Source organism: Xenopus laevis, chromosome 7S (assembly GCF_017654675.1).
Source record: "Xenopus laevis strain J_2021 chromosome 7S, Xenopus_laevis_v10.1, whole genome shotgun sequence".
In the NCBI taxonomy this organism is placed as follows: domain Eukaryota; kingdom Metazoa; phylum Chordata; class Amphibia; order Anura; family Pipidae; genus Xenopus; species Xenopus laevis.
Window position 1 is genome coordinate 15,464,955 of NC_054384.1, and position 23,975 is coordinate 15,488,929.

At 41.8% G+C, this 23,975-nt stretch overlaps 1 protein-coding gene across 2 annotated transcripts in view; it reads right to left on the minus strand.

Moving 5' to 3' along the window:
- Positions 1–8,025: 8,025 nt before the first annotated feature.
- edrf1.S (erythroid differentiation regulatory factor 1 S homeolog) overlaps positions 8,026–23,975 on the minus strand; it is a 48,097-nt gene continuing 32,147 nt past the window's right edge. The window contains exons 21-24 of one of the 2 annotated variants that reach the window (XM_018226905.2): positions 23,002–23,155; positions 22,042–22,157; positions 16,142–16,293; positions 8,026–10,308 (exon numbers count right to left, since the gene is read on the minus strand). In XM_018226905.2, the coding sequence (XP_018082394.1) occupies positions 10,167–10,308; positions 16,142–16,293; positions 22,042–22,157; positions 23,002–23,155 (564 nt within the window). In that variant the 3' untranslated portion in view covers positions 8,026–10,166. 2 annotated transcript variants of the gene reach the window in all.

The following is a 23,975-nucleotide window of genomic DNA, read 5'->3' on the forward strand; positions in this document are numbered from 1 at the left end:
TATGTGTACTGTATATTGTGAGTGGGTCCCTAAGCTCAGTAAGTGACAGCAGCACAGGGCATGTGCAGTGAATCAGCAGAAAAGAAGATGGGGAGCTACTGGGGCATCTTTGGAGACACAGATCTTTACTGCTAGTTGCCTTGGGCTGGTACAGAAGTACAAAACATAATGTTCAAAATTTCAAGCTACTTCAGTTAAGTTTTAGTTCTCCTTTAAACCCAACATTTCACTTGCTAATGAATCTTGTTGGTGGGTGTATGGGGCACCAGCAGATAAGGAAGCCAGAGAAGGTGGAAATCTTAGCTGCCTGTCAGATCCAATCATCTGGGACCTTGGCCCCAGAGATCAAGAAGTGTTGGTGCCCTAAGCATCACTACTTGACCTGGTGCCCTGGGTACCACCACTTACAGCTTAGTCTGCACACGCCATTGCCCACACATTCTGCAGCCCACACCCAGCGCTCTCTTCCCTTTGCTTCTCTCTGGTCTTTCCCTTCCCCATTAAACCACCACCTTCCTATTGTGTCCCCCACTTTTGCATTCTCCTTCTACTTACCCCAAGTTCTGCCCTTGCTTGGCCTGAATGGCACAATAGCATTTACCCACCCCTGTGTATTGCCAGTCGTACCATTAATGCTGTCCATATATACCACAGCCTATCTCCATACGCCTCCTCCCCTTATCAAAAACATTATTATAATTTACTCTCCCTTTCTATGAATGCCAGTATATTGGTTCTGGAATATAAACATGGCAGAACCTCTCACAACTGGGTTCTTCTTTAATTCTCTTGAGTTGAAATCATTGTGTAATTTAGGGCTGCACTGGCTGGAAATGTCTCAATTATTCCGACTTTTCTTGGCCGGCTCCGAGCACTCTGCTACCGGTGAGATAGATTTCCAAGCAATTTTCTCTAACAAAAGAGATGCGTTCTGCTTCCAGGACTCTGAACATTAGGCCAGCCAATTAGTACAGTCGGGGGGGGGGGGGTGGATGGTTTTATTTTTGGATGTTCTTCATGCCAGGTGTGACTTTAGCATTTTAAGCCTAGGGACAAATTAAGTCTTTTTACAAGACGGCGAGAGATTGGGTTTTCTGGTTGTTAAATTAATGTGTGGGCACAACAGTGGATAATCTTTGTAAAACAGACCTTTTTCTCTCCTATCGACCTTTTTAAAGCAGCAGGCATCATGAAAATCATTATTATGATTATGAAATCATTGCTAGCAAAAAAAAAAAAAGGCTAAACCTACATGGTCAGGCTTGAACTTGACTTAAATGCAGTCACTGGGGGTCCTTTATCAACGCTGGGCAACTATGCCCATGGGCAGTAACCTGTGGGAACCAAATTGTTGCAATCATTGTTTTCCCTACAGCTGGTTGGCTGCTATGGGCAAATTTGTTGATAAATGAACCCTACTGTGATCTCAGCTGAAGCCTCCTGGGGTCCAAGCCAAAGTTACAGAAAAGCAGGTTGTAAAGGGGTGAAATGGTAGAATTCAGGAATATCCAACCTGTAGCCCCCCAGCTATTGCTGAACATCTCTTTGGGATGGAAGGAGTTTCAGGCTGATCTTGATGGACAAATATGATATAGTGATTCCCCCATACCACAATTGGGCAGAGGTAACATTTATCATTAAACTATCGATTGTAATTAATCAGTACAGTACAATGGAACTGATTCAATTCATTATGGATGCCTCTTCTGCCTACCTCCAGTTCTGGCCATGGATAACCCTAATATTATTCAAAATCCCAAATGTTCTTTCAATCTAGGCTCATGTGAAGGCCCCTTTGACACGGCCTTTGACTGGATCTATAAAGAGAAGAACAAATACGGAGATATCGATACAATGCCTACTTCTTCGGCAACAGCTGGTACTGGATGCATGAGAATTGAAGCAACAGTGGGGATCCAGTGCTGGCCATTGCCTACAGCTGGCATGGAATTCCCGCACAGAATATTGAAAGCTTTTGTTCATGTCTGGACCTGGACAAGAGAGGCCACCTACTTTTTTAAAGGTATTACTGACTCACAGTAGACAGAACGGCATCTTATTAGGCATTCAAGTCTCTTATAGTTAGTAACAATAACTAGGTTCTACCTCATATTAGTCACATAAATAAAGAAAAAAATTGAAGACTGTCCAACTTACAACCCTTTACCTACTGTTGAACGACAAGTAGTTGGTCTTGTATGATTTTCTATATGTGTTTGGTGGCCTGGCATTCCCAACTATGGATACTGGTCAGTTCATCAATCTGGAAGTTTAAAAAGTGCATCTTCCGACGAACCATATGAGCCAGTGCATGGTGAGGAATTGGAGAAGAGACACATATTTCACTGACAGTCAGGTCTATCACATTGTTTGGTGGTTTGACGTATTCATCACTTCTCCGTGTTCATTGTGGGGCCCTCTAATCGTCTATATACATGTTCTTTAATACGGTACACAATACTGGCGCTACGATAGAGAAAACGTCAAAGCCTACGCTGAAGATACACAGGGAAAGAGCTACCCTCGCCTAATCTCAGAAGGGTTTCCTGGAATCCTAAACCCCATCAATGCTGCCTATTTTGACAGGAGAAGCCAATACATTTACTTCTTTAGGGACTCGCAGGTTATCCTATTTCTTCTTTGGTTCTTATTATTGAATGTGAACCAACAAAAAAGACCAAGTTCATGTACTAGAATTGTCATAACCTTGGTAGCAGTAGTCCTGAGCAGCAAAAAATGACTGCACTGATGTGATTGGGCCTCTTGATTTCAGCTTTATTTATGGATCCACCACTACTAGTGCATCTTGGGAACCTGAACCACACGAACGTCATGCCCTCATGCCAAGAAGAGACATGGACAGACGATTCAGCCCAGACTGAGCAGCTGAGATCAGCAGATCCCTACCATATAAATTCACATTTTATAAGGTGGTAAACTTTAATTGCCACACCGGACAACATCCAAGCAATTGTCCCACAGGCTGATTGGTCAGATAGCTTCAAAGACTATTTACTGGCCATAAATGTCCTTCTGGTGATAAATATGATTGAAAATTCCCACCATTCATTTCTCTTTGTAGCACGTGTGTCTTAATGTCATTGTTTCCCATGGATAATAATGGGTGGTGATCAGAAGATATTGTAGGGTTCTGAAACGATGACATCGGAATGGCCCATAATAAGAGTAACCAATGAAGTAATTGTTGAGTATTTCATTACTGCTATAGCTCAACAGCAATTGACATATGTCATATTATAGCTAGTGGGCAGCTAATCCCCATTGGGTATTTGACCCATATCTACTGTATATTCACATGAACCATTTTCACCATGTACGCACCTGTATTATATACTGTAGGTAGCAGGTGCTGATAACCACTGGGGGTGCAAACTCTGTACAAGCAGGGGTTTTTAATAAGAAAGACTTCATTTAAGGATTAATATATTCAGCAAGAATATGTTCTCTTCCTTAGGTTTTTGCCTAACACAGAATCGTGCCAGACTTTCCCAAAAGAATTATTGACTTTTTCCCAGCCGTTGCAATGAACAATCACTCCAAGGGCAACATAGACGTGGCTTACTATTCCTACAGACACAGCTCCCTTTTTCTCTTCAAAGTTTTGGAAAGTTGTCAGCGACAAAGACAAGAGACTAAACTCATCTCTTCCATACAATGGCTTGTTCCACAAAAGAGCAATATCTCAGTAGTGGTTTCATATCTGTAACGTACACCCTTCACTGCTGAAAATGTGATTTGCCCAAAATAGCCAGTAGTCTTCTGCCTCTGCTCCCACCAGTGTACTCATCTGTAATGTGGTGATGCTCCCAGATGATAGACATGGACACTGGAAGTAGAGCTGTAGAAAAGGAGTTGACTGGACTATTGTAAATTATTGTTTCCCAAACGTGGCCCTAAAGGAGCACCAACAGCTCAAGATTCCAGGGAGCCTTTCTCTGAACCCATAAAGAACAGATGTGTGAGCTCCAATATTAGCTAAGAATGTAAGTTATTAAAGACAAGAATGGGAGAATTCCTTTTGAGAAGAATGTATTTATTAGTTGAGATGAATCCCTATTTCAGAAGATTGAGCGTTATACAAGGATCATCAACTTGGATCTGCATAATGTATCCATTTTTTGAGTTCCTGCTTTAGTTAAAAAGTAGCAGAGTATGATGTAACTTTATATGGAACCAAGTAAACCTAATAGTGATGCAAACTCCTTCTCCTGAATGCACTTCTAAACACAAACATAATACGGACGGAGGAGGAGGAATCATGGTTTAAGACCCTATGATCCGCTGAAAGCAACCTTTTAGGCTACAATGAAGTTCTTAACAATTCTTCCTTCATGGTGCCGAAAGTTTATGGAAGGCCCTTTCCTTCTTCTGCTCAACAATAGAACATGTAAGGTCCATACTGAATGGTTTATCGTGATATGACTAGCTTCCATTAAGCCTTCAACTCAACTGAACCAGAACTCATCCTCTACACCAGTGCCCAACCTCTTGTTGATGAATAGGAGCAAATCCAACTAGCAATCTTCCAAGATCTAGTGGAAAGCCTTTCCAGAATAGAAGCTGTTGCAACAAAGGAAGGTCTATTTTTACATGAAGACCCATGGGCTTCAAAATAAACAATAGCTGTTAATAAATGTGAAAGCATCTCAGTAGCACCGAGACTCTATAGCTCTTAATGGCTGTGCATGTTTGATTCAGAAAGATAGACTTTTACTACTTTTTATACAGCACTGGTATTCTGCACAAATTTTACACAGCTGATTATCTTTAGCTTTTTGTGAACTGTGTCCAAATCAAATCTTCTTACTATTAAGTGAAAAGGTCATATCTTTCAAAGGATGGAAATGAATGATTTGAATTGATTGGTTGGTTGATCTCTCGGAACCTGCACAAAGGTTTGCTTTAAAGCTGAAATTGTTGAGTTTGGCTGCAGTTAAGCTGGGCACACATCACAACACAAGATCTGCTTCCTTGGCAAGGCCACCAAATGAGAAGGTCTTTGGCCACCAATATGGGATGATCCAATGAATGGCCACCAAACCAAAGATCAGATTATAATGGGAGCCTATGTCTGTGCTCCTTCCTGGCCCTTCACTGCCCTCGGGACTTTCTTTTCCATTGATTATCCCCAAGTTATGTGACTCTTCTGCCTACACCTAGTTCCAGCTATGGCCTACAGCTTTCCCATTAGATCACAACAAAATTTTAATGGTGTCCTCGTCCAACAGATTTTCAAAGTGGCCCAGTTGATATCTGCCTGATTTTCAGGCCAGGCCCCATACATAGACCCTTAAAGAATCTTACCAAATTGGAATATATATTTAAGTAAATATTGCCCGTTTACATCTCTTCAACCACCATTTGTAATGTTGTAATGGTCTGTGTGCTGCCTCAGAGATCACCTGACCAGAAATACTACAACTCTATGGGGCACATTTACTAAGGGTCGAATTTCGAAGTGGTAAAATTTCGAATTGCGACCATCGAATTGTAGAAATTTGATAGTCAAAGTTTTTAAGTTTTTTTTTATCAAATTTAGCCATTTTCGAATTCAGATCATCTGATGAACGTAGAAATCGTTCCAATCGAACGATTTAATCGACCGAACGATTTTCCAAAAAAAAAAACAAAACTTTGACTTCTAAAAACGTAGCCAAATACTGGCAATAGGTTGTAGGAGGTCCCCATAGGCTAATATAGCAATTCGGCAGGTTTAAGGTGGCGAAGTGTCAAAGTCGAAGTTTTTTAAAGAGACAGTACTTCGATTTTCGAATGGTCGAATATTTGAAGTTCTTTCAATTCACATCAAATTTTGGCCTATTCGATGGTCGAAGTACCCAAAAATTACTTCGAAATTCAAAGTTTTTGAATTAGAAAATTCACTTCGACCCTTAGTAAATGGGCCCCCTAACTGTAACAGGAAGAAGTGTGGAAGCAAAAGACAAAACTCTTGTCTGTTAATTGGTTCATGTGACCTAAGAAGCATAGTATGTTTGTGTGCACCGTGAATCATACGATCCCAGGGGGCGGCCCTTATTTTTTAAAATGTCAGTTTTCTATTTCAGATTACCCAAAGGCACATACTACTAAAAAAAGTATATTATTATGAAAATGGTTTATTAACATGAAGCAGGGTTTTACATATGAGCTGTTTTATGCAATATCTTTTTATAGAGACCTACATTGTTTGGGGGGTATAGGAATAAAATTAGAAACCTCTCTCAAATCTTTCCTAAGCAGAAGAAGATCAGAGCAGCCTCTTTCTTTCTCCTGACAACTTCCTTGACTACTTGGTGGTCAGACTGGTGGGAAACTGACCAGCAGGTGGCGCTGTTGTAACAAAATTCATTCATATTAACAGTACATGTATCCCTTAATATCTTGGAATAAAAACAAAATAAATAATGAATGTACACTGCAAAAGTGCATTGAATAGCCCCCTCATCAATTTTACATTCACTTATTTTAAAGGTTAACTTATCCTTTAAAACCAATAAACAGCCGAACAGCCAACTGAAGAATGGAGTTTGAAACAAACCTGCAAATAGAACGTGGGGGGAAATAATGTTCTGAACATTTCCATATGAAATGAAAATGTGTGTACGGCAGCCCCACGCACCTGCTGGAATACAATTGCTTGGAATAAGCAGAAGCCAATTTCGCCACATATTTACATGAACTTCCCGTTAACTAACGGCCTTAATAGGCAACATAAACCCCAGCTGCAAAGAGCGGATTCTGAGAGCCATTAATCTCTCCCCCCCCCTCCCATCACCACCAATAAAGGATAACTTGGCTATGGAAACGGCTGAGCTAATGGTGATACATGACGGTGTATCTGGCGGTATAAATATGAAAGTACATTGCTCTTTAGCATAGCCGGAAATGTCACAGTCCCATCATATTGAGAAGAGGCGGAGAGTAACAGAAACGTAATGATATATAGTGCAGTGTATAGGTAACAGGCATGGGAAAGTTTTGCCTTTGCTCTATCAAACTACAACTCCCAGAAGCCTCAGCCCAAACTGTCAAATTCGATAGGGAGTTATCCAAAACTCGATTCAAATTTCGAGATTTATCATCCTCTGGCCCTTTAAGAATTCGAATTAGACTATTCGCCACCTAAAACCTGCCGAATTTCTGTTTAAGTCAATGGGAGTGGTCCAGGTGTTTGCAGCCTTTCTGACGTTCACGTTTTATTCCGAAGAAAAAAACGCTTATCGAGTTTCATCGAATTCGATTCGAGTTTTCGCATGGTTTCAAGTTTAAAAAAAATTAGATTTTATTAATAAATTTCTAGTAGTCGAATTTCGAATTTATGGGAGTTTAAAATACTTCACATGAATTTGAAGTTTGACCCTTGATAACTGTGCCTCCCCGTGTTCCCTGCTAGCTTAAAGGAGAACTAAAGCCTAACTAAAGAAGTAGGTAGAAATGTTGTACATTATGTTTTGGGTTTCTGTACCAGCCCAAGGCAACCACAGTCCTTTAGCAGTAAAGATCTGTGTCTCCAAAGATGCCCCAGTAGCTCCCCATCTTCTTTTCTGCTGATTCACTGCACATGCTCTGTGCTGCTGTCACTTACTGAGCTTAGGGACCCACTCACAATATACAGTACACATAGAATAGAAATGTCACAATATAAGGCTGATTAGTAATTAATACAGATCATTACTACATGGCAGCACAGAAACCAGTGCAATTAGCATCAGAATTTAATAATCAGCAAACCTGTAGCATCAGCTTATATTACAGACCAACCTTATAGGTACCAGGCATGGGGAAAGCTTTGCCTTTGCTCTATAAACTCCCAGAAGCCTCATCCAGTTTTCTCGGATCTGAAAAGGATTTAGTAAAGTGCTGGAGGCAGTGGCCTACATTTCCTAAAGGGAGAAGCACCAGTACTTATGTGTAACCCACATACTCGCTAAATCCCTGTGCCCAAGAGCTGACACTTTGACGACACTACTTAACGTGCCACAGAAAAGAAGCAGACAAATCCAATCAGGAATACAGTGTTTTATTTTAAATAATTACAAATATTTTCACATTTCAGAGTAGAGAAAAGTCACAAAGTATTTTACCCCCCATCCTGGGCTCACGGGGGGATCAGCAGCAGACGATGTGCAAGTCCCTGCTACATTATTGGCCCTTTATGGGGGGGGGGGGAGAAAATCATAGTAACCTGGTAAATTTCCCATTTAAAGGAAACATGACCTGGAATATAATGAGAACTCTCTTCCACCTTCACTTTCCTTATGATTCTCCCCACACTCTCTTCTTCCCTTATATATTCCACTCAAGCTCTTTTCATCTCCCCATTTTCCTCCTACCATTTTCATTATAATCCCGCCCATGATCTTTTCCTCCTCCCCTTTTCCTTATGCTTTCCACCCACACTCTATTCTTCTATTTATTCCCCTCCTCCTCCTCCTCCCATTTCCCTTATGAGTTCAACCCAAAATCCATTGCACCACCCCTTTTACTTATGCTTACCACCCACAGTCTATTCTTCTATTTATTCTCCTCCTCCCATTTTCCTTATGAATTCAACCCAAAATCCATTGCTCCACCCCTTTTCCTTATGCTTTCCACCCACACTCTATTCTATTCTTCTATTTATTCTCCTCCTCCCATTTCCCTTATGAATTCAACCCAAAATCCATTGCTCCACCCCTTTTACTTATGCTTTCCACCCATGCTCGATTCCTCCTCCACTTTTCCTTATATTCCTCCCCCATTCTTCTTTTCCCAATGTTTCCCACCCCTGCTCTTTCCCTTTAAGACGTACAGCCCATTCTCCCATGTGATGCACAATTGGTCAATTGCTACTTTTGATCTAAAAGAAATGTTGATAGTTGAACTATTTGAACCTTGCGGAGTTCTGTGTAGAACAGTGAAATTAAAAGGACCTTTCCAACCTGGTTTTTTTGGTGGGAGGAGAAGAACATACTTAATCAAATGGAAAGCCACCATTAAATACCCAATATAATAACCTCCTCATCTGTAAGCCTGAGACACAGCCATCCACGGGGGGAGGGAGATGGTCAAATAACAAAACATTGAACCAGTACAGGTGTGGAATTCTTTTTTTTTTTTTTTTTTTTGGAAACCCATTATCTGGAAAAGTCAATTACAGAAAGGCTGTTATTTCCCTTTTCTCTATAATAATAAAACAGTGAACCAAACTAAAGGTGGCCATAGACAAAAAGATCCGCTCTTTTGGCGCCATCGCCAAAGGAGCCGATCTTTCCCCGATATGCCACTAACGGGCATGGCTATAACGGGGGTAATCTGAACGTTCGGCCCTATGGCCGGACGATCAGATTACGATTCGACCAAACGACCGATCTACGCCAGACGAAAAATGTCGGGACTCTCCACACACGGTCCGAAAATCGTACGAATCCTCGATTCGTATTATAGGATCTTTGCGTCTATGCTAAGGGGAAATAAAACATCAGGAGGGAAGCACGGTGATAGCCAGTAAGGCACGGACAATGGCCGAGTCTATAAAATGTAGGGCTGCACCAAATCCAATATTTTGGATTGGGCCGAACCCCCGAATCCTTTGTGAAAGATTTGGCCGATTCCGAATTTGCATATGCAAATTAGGGGCGGGACGATGAAAACATTTTTTACTTCCTTTGTGACAAAAAGTCACGCGATTTCCCTGCCTGTCCCCAATTTGCATATGCAAATTAGGATTCGGTTCGACCGAGCAGAAGGATTTGGCCGAATCCTGCTGAAAAAGGCAGAAACCTGGCTGAATCCCGAACCGAATCCTGGATTCGGTGCATCCCTAATAAAATGTGATTATACATTCACCCCTTATTGTTTCAATGGAACAAATATAAAGGGCAAGTACAAAAAGGAGAGAACAGCAGCCCATGAACTTCTACCTGGGAAACTTTTGGCATTTTGACCAGACCGTTTCTGTGCAACACAATCAACATCGTCTGGCTTCACTCGCTCAGATCCAACCTGTACATCAGTATGGCATCTCTCACGCTCTTCAATAACAGCCTTATTGTCTTTCAAACGTCCGTTTTTATTTACACAGCAGCACGTTGCATATTTTGTTTCGGGTTGCGTTCCGCGGCTAATCCCGGGATTAACAAGGCACACTGGGAAACAACGAGGCGTCACGGAGGTGTCAGCTGATCCAGTAAATGTATTAGAAGGCTGAGGCGCTCGCTCAGGGTTGCGCTTGTGTTGGTCGTAGCCCGTAACAGATTGGAGTAAACTTGCTTGTATGTTCTCAGAGATGCCTCCTCCTCGGGGACACTGCGGGGACACAAAATACAGGATTTGTAAGTGGCATGGAAAACCCATTATAGAGAACAGGGCACCCAACAATGGGGGGCTCTGGGCCACACATGAGACTGCTGAACTGGGAGCTTGTAAAACATCAAGGCGGCAATGGCAATTCAGTTGTACATGTATGGAACATGCTCGGAACCTGGGGCTTTCTGGATAACGGATCTTTCTGTAATTTGGATCGTCATATCTTAAAGGGATTCTGTCGTGATTTTTATGTAGTTTTTATTTCTAGATTACACTGTTTACGCTGCAAATAATTAACTCTACAATATAAAATGTCATTCCTGAACCAACAAGTGTATTTTTATTTAGCTGTAATATTGGTGGGTAGGTTCCATCTCAGGACATTTTACCTGGTCATGTGCTTTCAGAAAGAGCCAGCACTTTAAGATGGAACTGCTTTCTGGCAGGCTGTTGTTTCTCCTACTCAATGTAACTGAATGTGTCTCAGTGGGACCTGGATTTTACTATTGACTGCTGTTCTTAGATCTACCATGCAGCTGTTGTGTTAGGGAGCTTTAAGGGCAGAGACACACGGTCAGAGATTCGGGGAGATTAGTTGCCAGGAGACATATCCTCTTCTTCAGGGTAGGGGGTTTTATTATTGGTGGGTTTAGTTCTCCTTTAGGGCAGAGACACGCACTGCGATTCGGCGAGATTATCTCGACAAATCTCCTTTTCTTCGGAGCGAGTAATCTCCCCGAACTGCCTTCCCGCTGACTAGAATGTAAATCGCCGGCAGGATGGCACTTGGAGCGCTTCATTTTCTGAAGCTGCCCAAAGTTTCCTCGTGAGGCAACTTCGGAAAACAAAGCGCTCCAAGTGCCATCCTGCCGGCGATTTACATTTTAGATGGTGGGAAGGCAGTTGAGGGAGATTAGTCACCCCGAAGAAGAGATTTGTCACTGGGCGACTAATCTCCCTGAATCTGACCGTATGTCTCTGCCCTAACTGGTTACCTTCCCATTGTTCTGTTAGGCTGCTGGGGGGGGGGAATCCTGCTGAAAAAGGCTGAATCCCGAACCGAATCCTGGATTCTGTGCCTTCCAACTATTTGCAGTGCCTGCATTACAATAACAGAATAAAGGGAATGATCATGATAAGAGCGAGTGTTGGACAGGAGCAATTTACTAAGCTTTTTTTTTATTTCGCCCCATTGCAGCTTTGCCTGCATACAATTAAAGTGTAATCCTCTCTGTAAAACGAATTCTCCAGATTAGTGATCCTGGCATTACACACGCAGCATATAAAAGTGATAAATACGCCAGCCTTATGCCGGATGTGAGCCTAAACCGCTGAAATATCACGACACTAGAGAGCAAAAACAATTAGCGGTTCAGTGGAATTTCTCTAAACAACAAAATCTCGTTAACGTGTCGTGATGTATGGAGAGTTTCTATTGCCATCTTGTGGATTCCTGCTCACACTAAAGCTGCAATGTTCTAACCACACAAGTTCTCCGGAGAGCTGAATCCAACAGGTTCCATGTGGGACCAGCAGCAGATCCCGGCCCCCCTGTTGGTACATTCTCTGTCAGCTGATGGATATTGCAGGAGGGCCACTGGTATAGGTGTTACATCCATTACAGAGCTTCCTGTCGTGGCTACTAATTGGGGTAATTGTCCTAACCACATAGAAGAATGGTGGAGGGCAGTGGCACATCTCCTTCCATGGATCCAGAACTGGAAGCAGCAATCCTGCCTCGCTTTATAGCTGAGGCTCTAGCAATCAATGCAGAATTCAATAAACAGACTAATTAAGCTGATATGCTCTCTACATCATTTTGCTAAACGAGCGGAGCTTTTCGTCTGCTCCAGTCATCCGTGCGGTGGGTCAGTTTAGGCTGATCTGAGCACTTGGCTCTGGACCAGTTGCGTGGGTGCAATTGCAATGCAGTTTACTACAGAGATAATGTGTTAAGGACAGAGACACAAGGGCAGTTTTGGGGAGATTAGTCACCCCGTAGACAAATCTCCTCTTCTTTGGGGCGACTAATCTCCAGGAACTGCCTCCCCTCCGACTAGAATGAAAATCGCAGACGGGATGGCACTCAGATCGATCGTTTTCCGAAGTCGTCCAAAGTTGCCTCAAGAGGAAACTTCGGGCGACTTTGGAAAACGAAGCGTTCAGAGTGCCATCCCGAGGACGATTTTCATTCTGGTCGGCGGGAAGGCAGTTCTGGGAGATTAGTCGCCCCAAAGAAGAGGAGATTTGTTGTGATAATCTCACCGAATCGCAGAGTGTCTCTGCCCTATAGGAAAACTAAACACACTAATAATAATAGGGATGCACCAAATCCAGGATTCGGTTCGGGATTCGGCCTTTTTCAGCAGGATTAGGATCCGGCCGAATCCTTCTGCTCTGTCGAACTGAATATGAATTTGCATATGCAAATTAGGGAGGGGAGGGAAATCGCGTGACTGTGTCACAAAACAAGGAAGTAAAAAATGTTTTCCACTTCCCACCCTTAATTTACATATGCAAATTAGGATTCGGTTCGATATTCGGCTGAATCTTTCATGAAGGATTCGGGGGTTCGGCCTAATCCAAAAAAGTGGATTCCGTGCATCCCTAAATAATAACTAATAATAAAACCACCTACCCAACATAGTCCACCCTCCCTGTTGTCCTTTAAAGGAGAACTAAAGCAAATCAGTGAATGTGGCTATGAATTCTGTATTTTATATTGTGACCTTACTGCACCAGCAGAGAAGTTCTGCAGTTCTATTACAATAATGCTCCAGGCCTTCAAAGTTTTACATAGGAGCTCTCCATCTAGTCAGTGACACTGTACATGCTGGTTATGCTCTGGGCAGGCGTAGTTAAGCTTAAGGACAACGGACAGCAGCACAGAGCATGTGCAGTGAATCAGTAGAAAAAAAGATGGGGAGCTACTGGGGCATCTTTGGAGACACAGATCTTTACTGCTAAAGGGCTGTGGTTGCCTTGGGCTGGTACAGAAGCACAAAATATAATGTACAACATTTCTAGCTACTTCTTTAGTTAAGACTTTAGTTCTCCTTTAATTCACCTGTGCGTCGGCAAATATACAAGAACTACATACCCTATTTAATATTTAACTGCATGGCGCTAATTAGGCATGCATACAAAATGAAAAAAATACATCTGCTCTAAACAGAGAAAGGAGTGAATAATAGTATCCCTTTAACAGAGACAGAATGTGTAGCTAAATCAGAGCAGCCTGAGTCACGGCTCAATGTGCTCCAGTAGAGAGACCTGTGTGAAGCTGGACCTCTGTGTGTTTCTCAGCGTAAAGCAACATGGAATTTTAATTGTTCCCCCCAGTAAATCTATATCAATACGCCGGGAGGCTGCTTTCATTCAGTGTGTAACAGGAATATTTAATAAGAAAGCTGCGGAGAGCTGCAGGCATGTGTGGGAATTAAACTGGGAATTAGACACACTTGCACCGCAAGGCAGGGTTTTTTTTTTCTCAACCTTTTTAAAGTAAAATGAATGTTTTGTGCAGGAGCTGGAAAAAGTTTTAGCAAAGTCACAGTTTCCTGCACTGCAGCAATTTTCGTGTGTGTCTAGACCTAGAACTGATTGTGTCAGGTATGAGACCTTTTATCCAGAATGCTCGGGATAATGGGTTTTCCAGATAACAGATGTTTCTGTAATTTGGATCTTCCTAACTTAGGTCTACTAAAAATTAGGGATGCACCGAATCCACTATTTTGGATTCGGCCGAACCCCTGAATCCTTCACGAAAGATTCGGTCGAATACCAAACCGAATCCGAATTAGCATATGCAATTTCCCTCCCGCCCCTAATTTACAAACGCAAATTAGGATTTTGATTCAGTTTGGCCAAGCAGAAGTATTCGCCGAATCCAAATCCGGCTGAAAAAGGCAAAATCCTGGCCGAATCCAGGATTCGGGGAATCCCTACTGGGAAGGGGAAAACATTTTTTACTTTCTTGTTTTGTGACAAAAAGTCATGCACTTTCCCTCCCTGCCCCTAATTTGCATATGTAAATTAGGATTCGGATTTGGTTCAGCCAGGCAGGATTGGGCCAAATCCAAATCCGGCTGAAAAAGGCCGAATCCTGGGCCGGTGATCCTATCAGCAGAAAACTGCACTGGTCTGGGGGTTATTCCAGTGAGCACCACGGATTGATCTTCTTCCGTCTTCCTCCTTCTTCGCGTGGCCGAACTTTAACTAAAAAGTCGGCTATTTCGTTCAACTGCGCATGCGTTTGCCCCGGGAAATTTGAAGAATTTGAAGACGGAAGTGGATCACTCCATGGTCTCACTGGTATAACCCTGGGCTGGTGCAGTTTTCTGCTGATAAGAGCACCGAGGTAAGTCAGGTAAGTCAATAGAATCACAACAATTGGCACCCCCAAGTGTTCCTTCTCCTTTAACAAATCTGCCCCTTAGTGTAGTGCATTGGGCTGGTGTATGCATTCCCATGTACAGGAACTCTATGCACATGCTGCCTCCATATCTTGCAGACAGATGCTGCACTTGCTCTTTTGCAGCACAGTATGAAAGCACCACCCTGGTAAAGCGAAGTACCTTGAGCTATATACACACACACACAGTGTTTTTAAAGAGCAGAACAGATGCAATGTTTATCAGGAAACACAGCATCCAGAGAGGTTATTTCGTTGCTCATCAAGAGAAGAAGCAGGATTATCACAGCAGCTATCACTAAAAAGGAATTTCACTTCATGAACACCCACTATAGGTATTAGAAGCCCAGCAGTATGCAAGCAGATGGGAAAGCCACTTTAAAAGACTCAAGTACCAATTACAGTTTGTAAGTCCATATTGAGGACATCGTATTCTCTATAGAACCTAAGAATTCTAAGAGCAAAGCAATGAGATGCATCAGGTTAATAAGGGTTGTATTGTGAATATTCATACTGCGAGATGCCCCTTAGGGGGAAGGGCACTCATAAAAAAGGTATTTGGTCAATGGATGAGCTGTAACTTACAACATCCACTAAAAAGCCACGTTTGAACTAAAAGCACTAGGATACAGACATTTGCAGTTCAACTACAGCTGAAGGTTAGGCACAAGACAACATTTCAAAAGAGAGATGTCGGTACCTCCGACAATAATAAGTCAATCAGTTAAAAAATGTATTAGGGCATAAGAGACAAGACCCAACACGTTTCGTGCCTCATAGGAGTAAGTGCCCCAGCAGGCACGAAACGCATTAGGTCTTGTCTCTTATGTCCTAATAAATTTTACAATTTTATAACTGATTGACTTATTATTGTCGGAGGTACCGACATCTCTCTTTTGAAATGTTGTCTTGGACCTGCACTCTGGGACTGGGGTGAATTGTGAGTATATCCTGCAAGATTTACTAAGTGTTTGCATTATTAAATATTTTGAAGTAGTACTTATATATATATATATATATATATATATATATATATATATATATATATATATATATATATATTTTGCCTGTAAGGATCCGCACACCAAATTTTCATCAAAAAAGTGTTTTATTTAGTACATAGATCCGACGTTTCGGCCCACATTAGGGCCTTTTTCATCCTTGAAAAAGGCCCTAATGTGGGCCGAAACGTCGGATCTATGTACTAAATAAAACCTTTTTTTGATGAAAATTTTGGTGTGCGGATCCTTATAGGCAAATCTCTATATTAATTTTTTGGACCCTGCACCGCAAAGAGTGAACAAAGTCCGGTCTTCAGAGTGCGGTCGTTTGACACAGATTTATATATATATATATATATTTTTTTTTTTTCCTGGCATTAGCTGGGGCTAAGCAGTGACTACCTCAGAACTCAGGTACCTGTTTTTCTTCTTTGATGCGCTGAGAAGTTTCACAAACTGCAGGAGGAGGAATGACAGACGGGACTCAAATATATTGACCAGTTTGAGTATTTCCTCCTTGCCGAGATTAGCCGAGGAATCCTCTGATGCCACGCTTCCATGTGCACACCCCTGGAAAGGACAAGAGTTTATTAAGCTTTGGTGCATTTTGCTACATAGAGCACCGCTTTATTGCTAATTCGTTCTGCAGGATCTAACACCAAAATGAAACAAAGAATATAAATTTCTCAGTCTTTAGCACTCACAGGAAACCTAAGCGAGCTCACACAGGGACGCCAATACTAAGCCCACACTGACATGATGGGAAACTGCACACTAATTTGCCACTGTATCCCCAGTCTCTCCCACTCACACACACAGACTCAGTTATATAAAGATTAATTTTCCCCTATTGTAGAATGTAATGGATATTGGGAGTCACAGAGAAACTACAGGACCACACAGAGGGTGAGAGCTTTTATGAAGCTCAGGGAACTCTGAGATGGATACACAGGCTATGTATAGGCAAACATGCACATGGAAGTCAAATAGATATAATCCTCATAATGCTCCCAGTTAATTCTGTGACTGTACTTCCTGCTAATCCCATAACTGTACTTCCTGCTTGTCATGTGTCTCGGCTTTCTTTTAATCCTGTGACTGTACTTCCTGCTAGACATGAGTCTTGGCTTCTTGTTAATCCTGTAACTGTGCTTCCTGCAAGTCGAGTCTCGGCTTCCTGTTAATCCTGTAACTGTACTTCCTGCTAGACATGAGTCTTGGCTTCCTTTTAATCCTGTAACTGTACTTCCTGCTAGTCATGCTTCTCGGCTTTCTTTTAATCCTGTAACTGTACTTCCTGCTAGTCATGCTTCTCGGCTTTCTTTTAATCCTGTGACTGTACTTCCTGCTAGACACGAGTCTTGGCTTCCTGTTAATCCTGTAACTGTACTTCCTGCTAGTCATGAGTCTTGGCTTCCTGTTAGTCCTGTAACTGTACTTCCTGCTAGTCAGGAGTCTCTCCTTCCTGTTAATCCTGTAACTGTACTTCCTGCTAGTCATGCTTCTCGGCTTCCTTTTAATCCTATGACTGTACTTCCTGCTAGACATGAGTCTTGGCTTCCTGTTAATCCTATAACTGTAGTTCCTGTTAGTCCTGCATCTCAGATTTCTGTTAATCCTGTGACTGAACTTCCTGCCAGTCATATGTCTCAGATTCCTGTTAATCCTATTACTGAACTTTCTGCTATACATGAGTCTCAGCTTCCTGTTAATCCTGTGACTGTACTTCCTGCTAGTCATACATCTCAGCTTCTTGATAATCCTATGACTGTACTTCCTGCCCTATGACTGTACTTCCTGCTAGTCACGAGTCTCAGATTCCTGTTAATCCTGTGACTGAATTCCTGCTAGACACGAGTCTCGGATTCCTGTTAGTCCTGCAACTGTACTTCATGCTATTCATAAACCAAAAATTATGTAAAGGTTGAACTACTCCTTTAAATTTAAGGAAAGGGACATTTGTACCATGTAACAAAATGTGAGACTCTCACTTGAATGTATATTAGTATTTTTTTCTTTTTGCTTGACTATAATCCCATGACCTCATAACTGCCTACTGCAATTGTTATAGCTTTATTTTGCAATATGTTTATATGCCTGTATACTAAATAAAAAGGGATAAAAAATTAAAGTTTATATAAACCTTTTTTAATCTTGGAACAAAGACTGAAGCCCAGGGGCTGTTCAGGAGTCGGACACCAGCAAGGCAACTCTGGGTGGAAGGGAAGGGATGGAGGCTAAATAACTACAGCTGTAAAGTCTTGACTGGGCACCCCTGGTCATATACCTTCAGCTTGTCTCTGATATACCTTCAGCTTGTCTCTTTAGCCCCCCCGGACTTTTATTTCCAACATCCTCCAACTAAACCTGAAAGCTGCAGTTCAGCTAGAGGCGAGGTGACCCTTCTCTGATCCGAACCCTCACATTCCCTCATCTTCCCATAGAGACAGGTGCACTGCAGGCTGGCGAGTCCCTCTATATCAAGTGAATGTGACTGTACAGGTGCAGAACATAGGCCATAATAATATTTACAGACGAGGAGGAAATTATTGACAGACACATCGGGAAATCCATGGCTCTGTCCCAGGGGCGAGGAGCAAAGTGACAAATAGGCTGAGACACTGCAAGGGCTGATAAAAAGGCTGATGAAGCGCAAAATCTTAGCTAGTGGTAAGGGCAGTGGAGAAGCAGGAGCAGAAACATCAAACACATTTAAACTCAGCAATATACATGTGCCCTTGAAAAAAAATTACCAGCTCCCAATGCAGTCCTGGGATGAATGAAAATAGCCAAAGCGGGCAGCTTTAATTGCCAAGACACAAGCTGCTGATGTATAAAAGGGCAAGTAACACACTAGTAATAAATAGAATCACCTCCAAATATTACTTGGAAGCTGAGCCCAGAAGCCATTGATTTGGCAATCAGCAGTGCTAGAAAACAACACAACAGAACTCATTAACTCCCAACTGTCCCGTTTTTCGTGGGACAGTCCCGATTTTGAATGCTCAATCTGCAGTCCCAGATTGTTCCTGAAATGTCCCTTTCTCTTTGATCTCCTGCACTGAACAGCCAGAAAAAGGTAGAAAGTTTCTAAAACTTAAGTGGCTGTTGGCAGAGAGCCCAGAATACGTGGCAGGTGTGCTTAGATACATTTGTACATTTAAGATAAGCAAAGAAACAATTGTAACAATTACTGTGTATCCTGTGCTTGAATGGCTGCCCCCCATGGCTACACAGCAGCTTATTTATATAAACTATAGTAGTAGTACTTATCTGTTATCTACTGTGTATCCTGTGCTTGAATGGCTGCCCCCCCATGGCTACACAGCAGCTTATTTATATAAACTATAGTAGTACTTATCTGTTATCTACTGTGTATCCTGTGCTTGAATGGCTGCCCCCCATGGCTACACAGCAGCTTATTTATATAAACTATAGTAGTACTTATCTGTTATCTACTGTGTATCCTGTGCTTGAATGGCTGCCCCCCCATGGCTACACAGCAGCTTATTTATATAAACTATAGTAGTACTTATCTGTTATCTACTGTGTATCCTGTGCTTGAATGGCTGCCCCCATGGCTACACAGCAGCTTGTTTATATAAACTATAGTAGTACTTATCTGTTATCTACTGTGTATCATGTGCTTGAATGGCTGCCCCCATGGCTACACAGCAGCTTGTTTATATAAACTATAGTAGTACTTATCTGTTATCTACTGTGTATCCTGTGCTTGAATGGCTGCCCCCCCATGGCTACACAGCAGCTTATTTATATAAACTATAGTAGTACTTATCTGTTATCTACTGTGTATCCTGTGCTTGAATGACTGCCCCCCATGGCTACACAGCAGCTTATTTATATAAACTATAGTAGTACTTATCTGTTATCTACTGTGTATCCTGTGCTTGAATGGCTGCCCCCCATGGCTACACAGCAGCTTATTTATATAAACTATAGTAGTAGTACTTATCTGTTATCTACTGTGTATCCTGTGCTTGAATGGCTGCCCCCCATGGCTACACAGCAGCTTATTTATATAAACTATAGTAGTACTTATCTGTTATCTACTGTGTATCCTGTGCTTGAATGGCTGCCCCCCATGGCTACACAGCAGCTTATTTATATAAACTATAGTAGTACTTATCTGTTATCTACTGTGTATCCTGTGCTTGAATGGCTGCCCCCATGGCTACACAGCAGCTTGTTTATATAAACTATAGTAGTACTTATCTGTTATCTACTGTGTATCCTGTGCTTGAATGGCTGCCCCCATGGCTACACAGCAGCTTGTTTATATAAACTATAGTAGTACTTATCTGTTATCTACTGTGTATCCTGTGCTTGAATGGCTGCCCCCATGGCTACACAGCAGCTTATTTATATAAACTATAGTAGTACTTATCTGTTATCTACTGTGTATTCTGTGCTTGAATGGCTGCCCCCCATGGCTACACAGCAGCTTGTTTATATAAACTATAGTAGTACTTATCTGTTATCTACTGTGTGTCCTGTGCTTGAATGGCTGCCCCCATGGCTACACAGCAGCTTGTTTATATAAACTATAGTAGTACTTATCTGTTATCTACTGTGTATCCTGTGCTTGAATGGCTGCCCCCCATGGATACACAGCAGCTTGTTTATATAAACTATAGTAGAGTTTCTGAAGCAAACACAACCATTTTACCAGGAGGACAACACTACATTAAATTTTAATCACTTTAAAACACTTTTGTTTTTTTGGTGTTACTGTTGCGTTAACTTTTATTATATTGTAGAAAGATTTGTTATTTTTGTGGTTGTTGAGTAATTTAGCTTTTTTTCCGAGTTTTTGGCATTCGGACTTTAATGAATAACCCCCTAAATGTGTGGCCTTACAAAGCTTTTGTTTTTTTATTTAAAAGCTGGCAAGAGTCAGAAGAAGACAATTTAAAAACAATAAAAAATAAATAAAGACCAATGGAAAAGTTGCTACAAATTGGCCATTATATAACATACTAAACGTTAACCTAAAGTTGAACCACCACTGTAAGCATTTTAATAGCTAAGAAAGGTCATTACCCAGCTCAGATGCTGAGATTTGGTGTATGTAGTACAGGTATGGGACCCGGGACTTTCCAGATAACAGATCTTTCTGTATTTTGGATCTTCATACCTTAAAGGTCCCGATACACGGCCAATAAAAGCTGCCAATAGACAGAGTTCCTGATCGGTATCTGGCATAAAGTCGGGCAGATTTCGAACAGGCAGTGTAAAAAAATCTCGTAGGACCCGGCAGCATCTGTTCGTTGATGTGGTGCCGTGATCCGCCCATTCTCCTGCATTGTGATCTGATCATTGGGCATATTGGGGAGAGATCAGCTCATTTGGCAATATCACCAAAAGAGCGGATCTCCCTGTGTATGGCCACTTTAAGTCTACTAGAAAATCATGTAAACATTAAATAAACCCAATAGGCTGGTTCTGCTTTCAATAAGGATTAATTATATCTTAGTTTGGATCAAGTACAAGGTACTGTTTTATAATTACAGAGAAAAAGGAAATAATTTTAAAAAATTTGGATTATTTGGATAAAATGGAGTCTATGGAATAACGGGAAACGGGTTTCCGGATAAGGGATCCCATACCTGCACAACAGGATACAAGTTTGGTGGATTTTCCTTGGCGAAAAAGCAAGAGGGTTAAAGAAGAAGGAAAGGCTAAAATTAAGTAAGCTTTATAAGAAAGGTCTATATAAATACACCAGTAAACCCTCAAAGTAATGCTGCTCTGAGTTCTCTGTCAAAAGAAACACAGCATTTCTTTCCTTCTATTGTGTACTCATGGGCTTCTGTATCAGACTTCCTGTTTTCAGCTTAAACCTCCTTGCCCCGGGCGTGAACATGCTCAGTTTGCTCCACTTCCCCCCTCCCTTCTCTGCTGTAATCTGAGCCCAGAGCTATGAGTGAGCAGGGAGAGACTAAGGCAGGAAGTGATGTCACACCAAGGTAATATGGCAGCTGCTATACTAAAACAGAAAGAGCTTCTAGAGCGGTTTATTCAGGTATGGTAAAGCATTCTCCAGAATAGTGTTATAGCTTGCACTACTGTGGCTAATCTATTGACAATAAACTGCTTCGGTAGCTTTCCTTCTCCTTTAAGCAGACGAGCCCTGCAATGCTGGAAACAGGTACTTATGCTAATGAAGTTAAAAGTTTGAATATTCTGAATACGAATGAAGGAACACTGAATACAAGGGCCCGAATTAGAAAACTTGCTAAAGCATTTAGCAAATCTGGAAAAGGTGTTTGAGATCAGCGCTCTGAAGACTTTGCTTACCTGGTCAGACTCGGACAGCAGCTCCTTGTGAATAACGACCAACGCACATCGGGTTTTTATCATGATATCCAGAGCTCCACACAGAGTCTTCTGCTTCCCAGCGCTGCTGTTCTGACCTTCAGTGAAACAGCAGGCTCAAGTTTAATTAACTATACATTGATCAGTTTTTTGATAGATTGTGTTACTAAAATATACTGGATGTAGGCATACTAAAAAGTAAAAACCAAGACCTTAATTATGTATATGTGTAATGTTGCTTTAACATCAGAGTGTGATGTGGCCACGTGATTGGTTTTAAATCTCTAAAGGAGGGATCTGTTTGGGTTTAAATACTGTGGTTGGGGGGCCCCAATGTTTCTTTTTAACTTGTAAGGGGTACCCTGGTCACCAATTATTTTTTTTTAACTTGTAGGGGGGCCCTGACGCCAGTGTTTTTTTTTTAACTTATTAGGGGGTCCTTACCATCAATGGCTTTTTTATTATTTGTGTGTGGGTGGTTTACCATTAGTGCTGATGTCTGTGTGGCCTTTTTACTGTGGGGTGGGGTGGGCAGGATCTGGGGTGGGGCTTGGGTGTTATTGTACGGGGCCCTATGATTCCTAATGGCGGCCCTGCATACAGTATCCGAACATACAAACAATATTAGACACTATTGTTCAGACTGAACAGCTTAAAGTGAAGAGATCTGGCTCATGCACCTAATTGGCCAACACAATTTATAGTCAGATTACATTTTTGAAACCTATGGGATGGACGAGCTGACCAATATGGTACACAGTTATTGGTTAGGATTGCACATGCACCAAAAAACTAAACATTAGTAAGTTTATGGCCAACTTTGCTATTTTGTAATTTCTTTGGGCACTGGTCAATGGTTATAATCAGGAAAAACATTTCTGTGTTCAAACAGCAGCGCCTCCTGTTTGTCAGAGCTGAAAACTGCTCACAGATGAAACTCACTTGACATCTGAAATTCGGCAAAGGCAACTCTCTCCAGCTGCACCCGCAACAGCTCACATGGAGCGTCCTTTAGGAACTGGAAAAGTTTTACGGCTTTACTGTAATGCAGATCCGCCTGGCCCCGGTGCTGTTTCCTTAAGTGTTCGTCACCCACCTGAAAGAACAAGGTTTACATTGCCCTTAACGCTTGTACAGAGGCTTCAAAAAAGAACTAGAGTGATAATAAACTATTCTGTTCCTTTTTGTAAGAAATATTAAAGGATTTATATTAGGGATTCGGCCAGGATTCGGGCTTTTTCAGCAGGATTTGGCCGAATCCTTCTGCCCAGCCAAACCCGAATGTTTTCCCCTTCCCACCCCTAATTTGCACATACAAATTAGGATTCGGATTTGGTTTGGCATTCGGCCGAATCTTTTGCGAAGGATTCAGGGGTTCGGCCGAATCCAAAATAGCGGATTCGGTGAATCCCTAATTCATATGGACGCACCAAATCCATCTTTTTGGGTTGTTAAATACAAAAACATTAACAAAAATGTGACAAAACACAGATGTGAATGCAGACACTAAAATTATGTTGTCTTTGGACTTTTTCCGTTTCAGCCCCCTTTATGGTCATCATTTGGATTGAGCTTCAGGTTGGACCCTTCTCTGCCCTACAAGGCTTCTCATAGACAGGCTAACCCTACAGTTTGGGGCAAAGGTCACTCGAAAAAAAAACACCCTTAAAGTTGAAATTCTCTCACTGGCTAAATTTGCACCTGTGCAGTAACCAATAGCAACCAGTCAGTGATAAGCTTTTTTTTTTAGCCTCCTGCATGTAAAACATTAAAGGAACAGTTCAGTGTAAAAATAAAAACTGGTTAAATAGATAGGCTGACTGGATGTGTAACATAATAGCCAAAACACTACTTCCTGCTTTTCAGCTCTCTAACTCCGAGTTAGTCAGTGACTTGAAGGGGGGCCACATGGGACA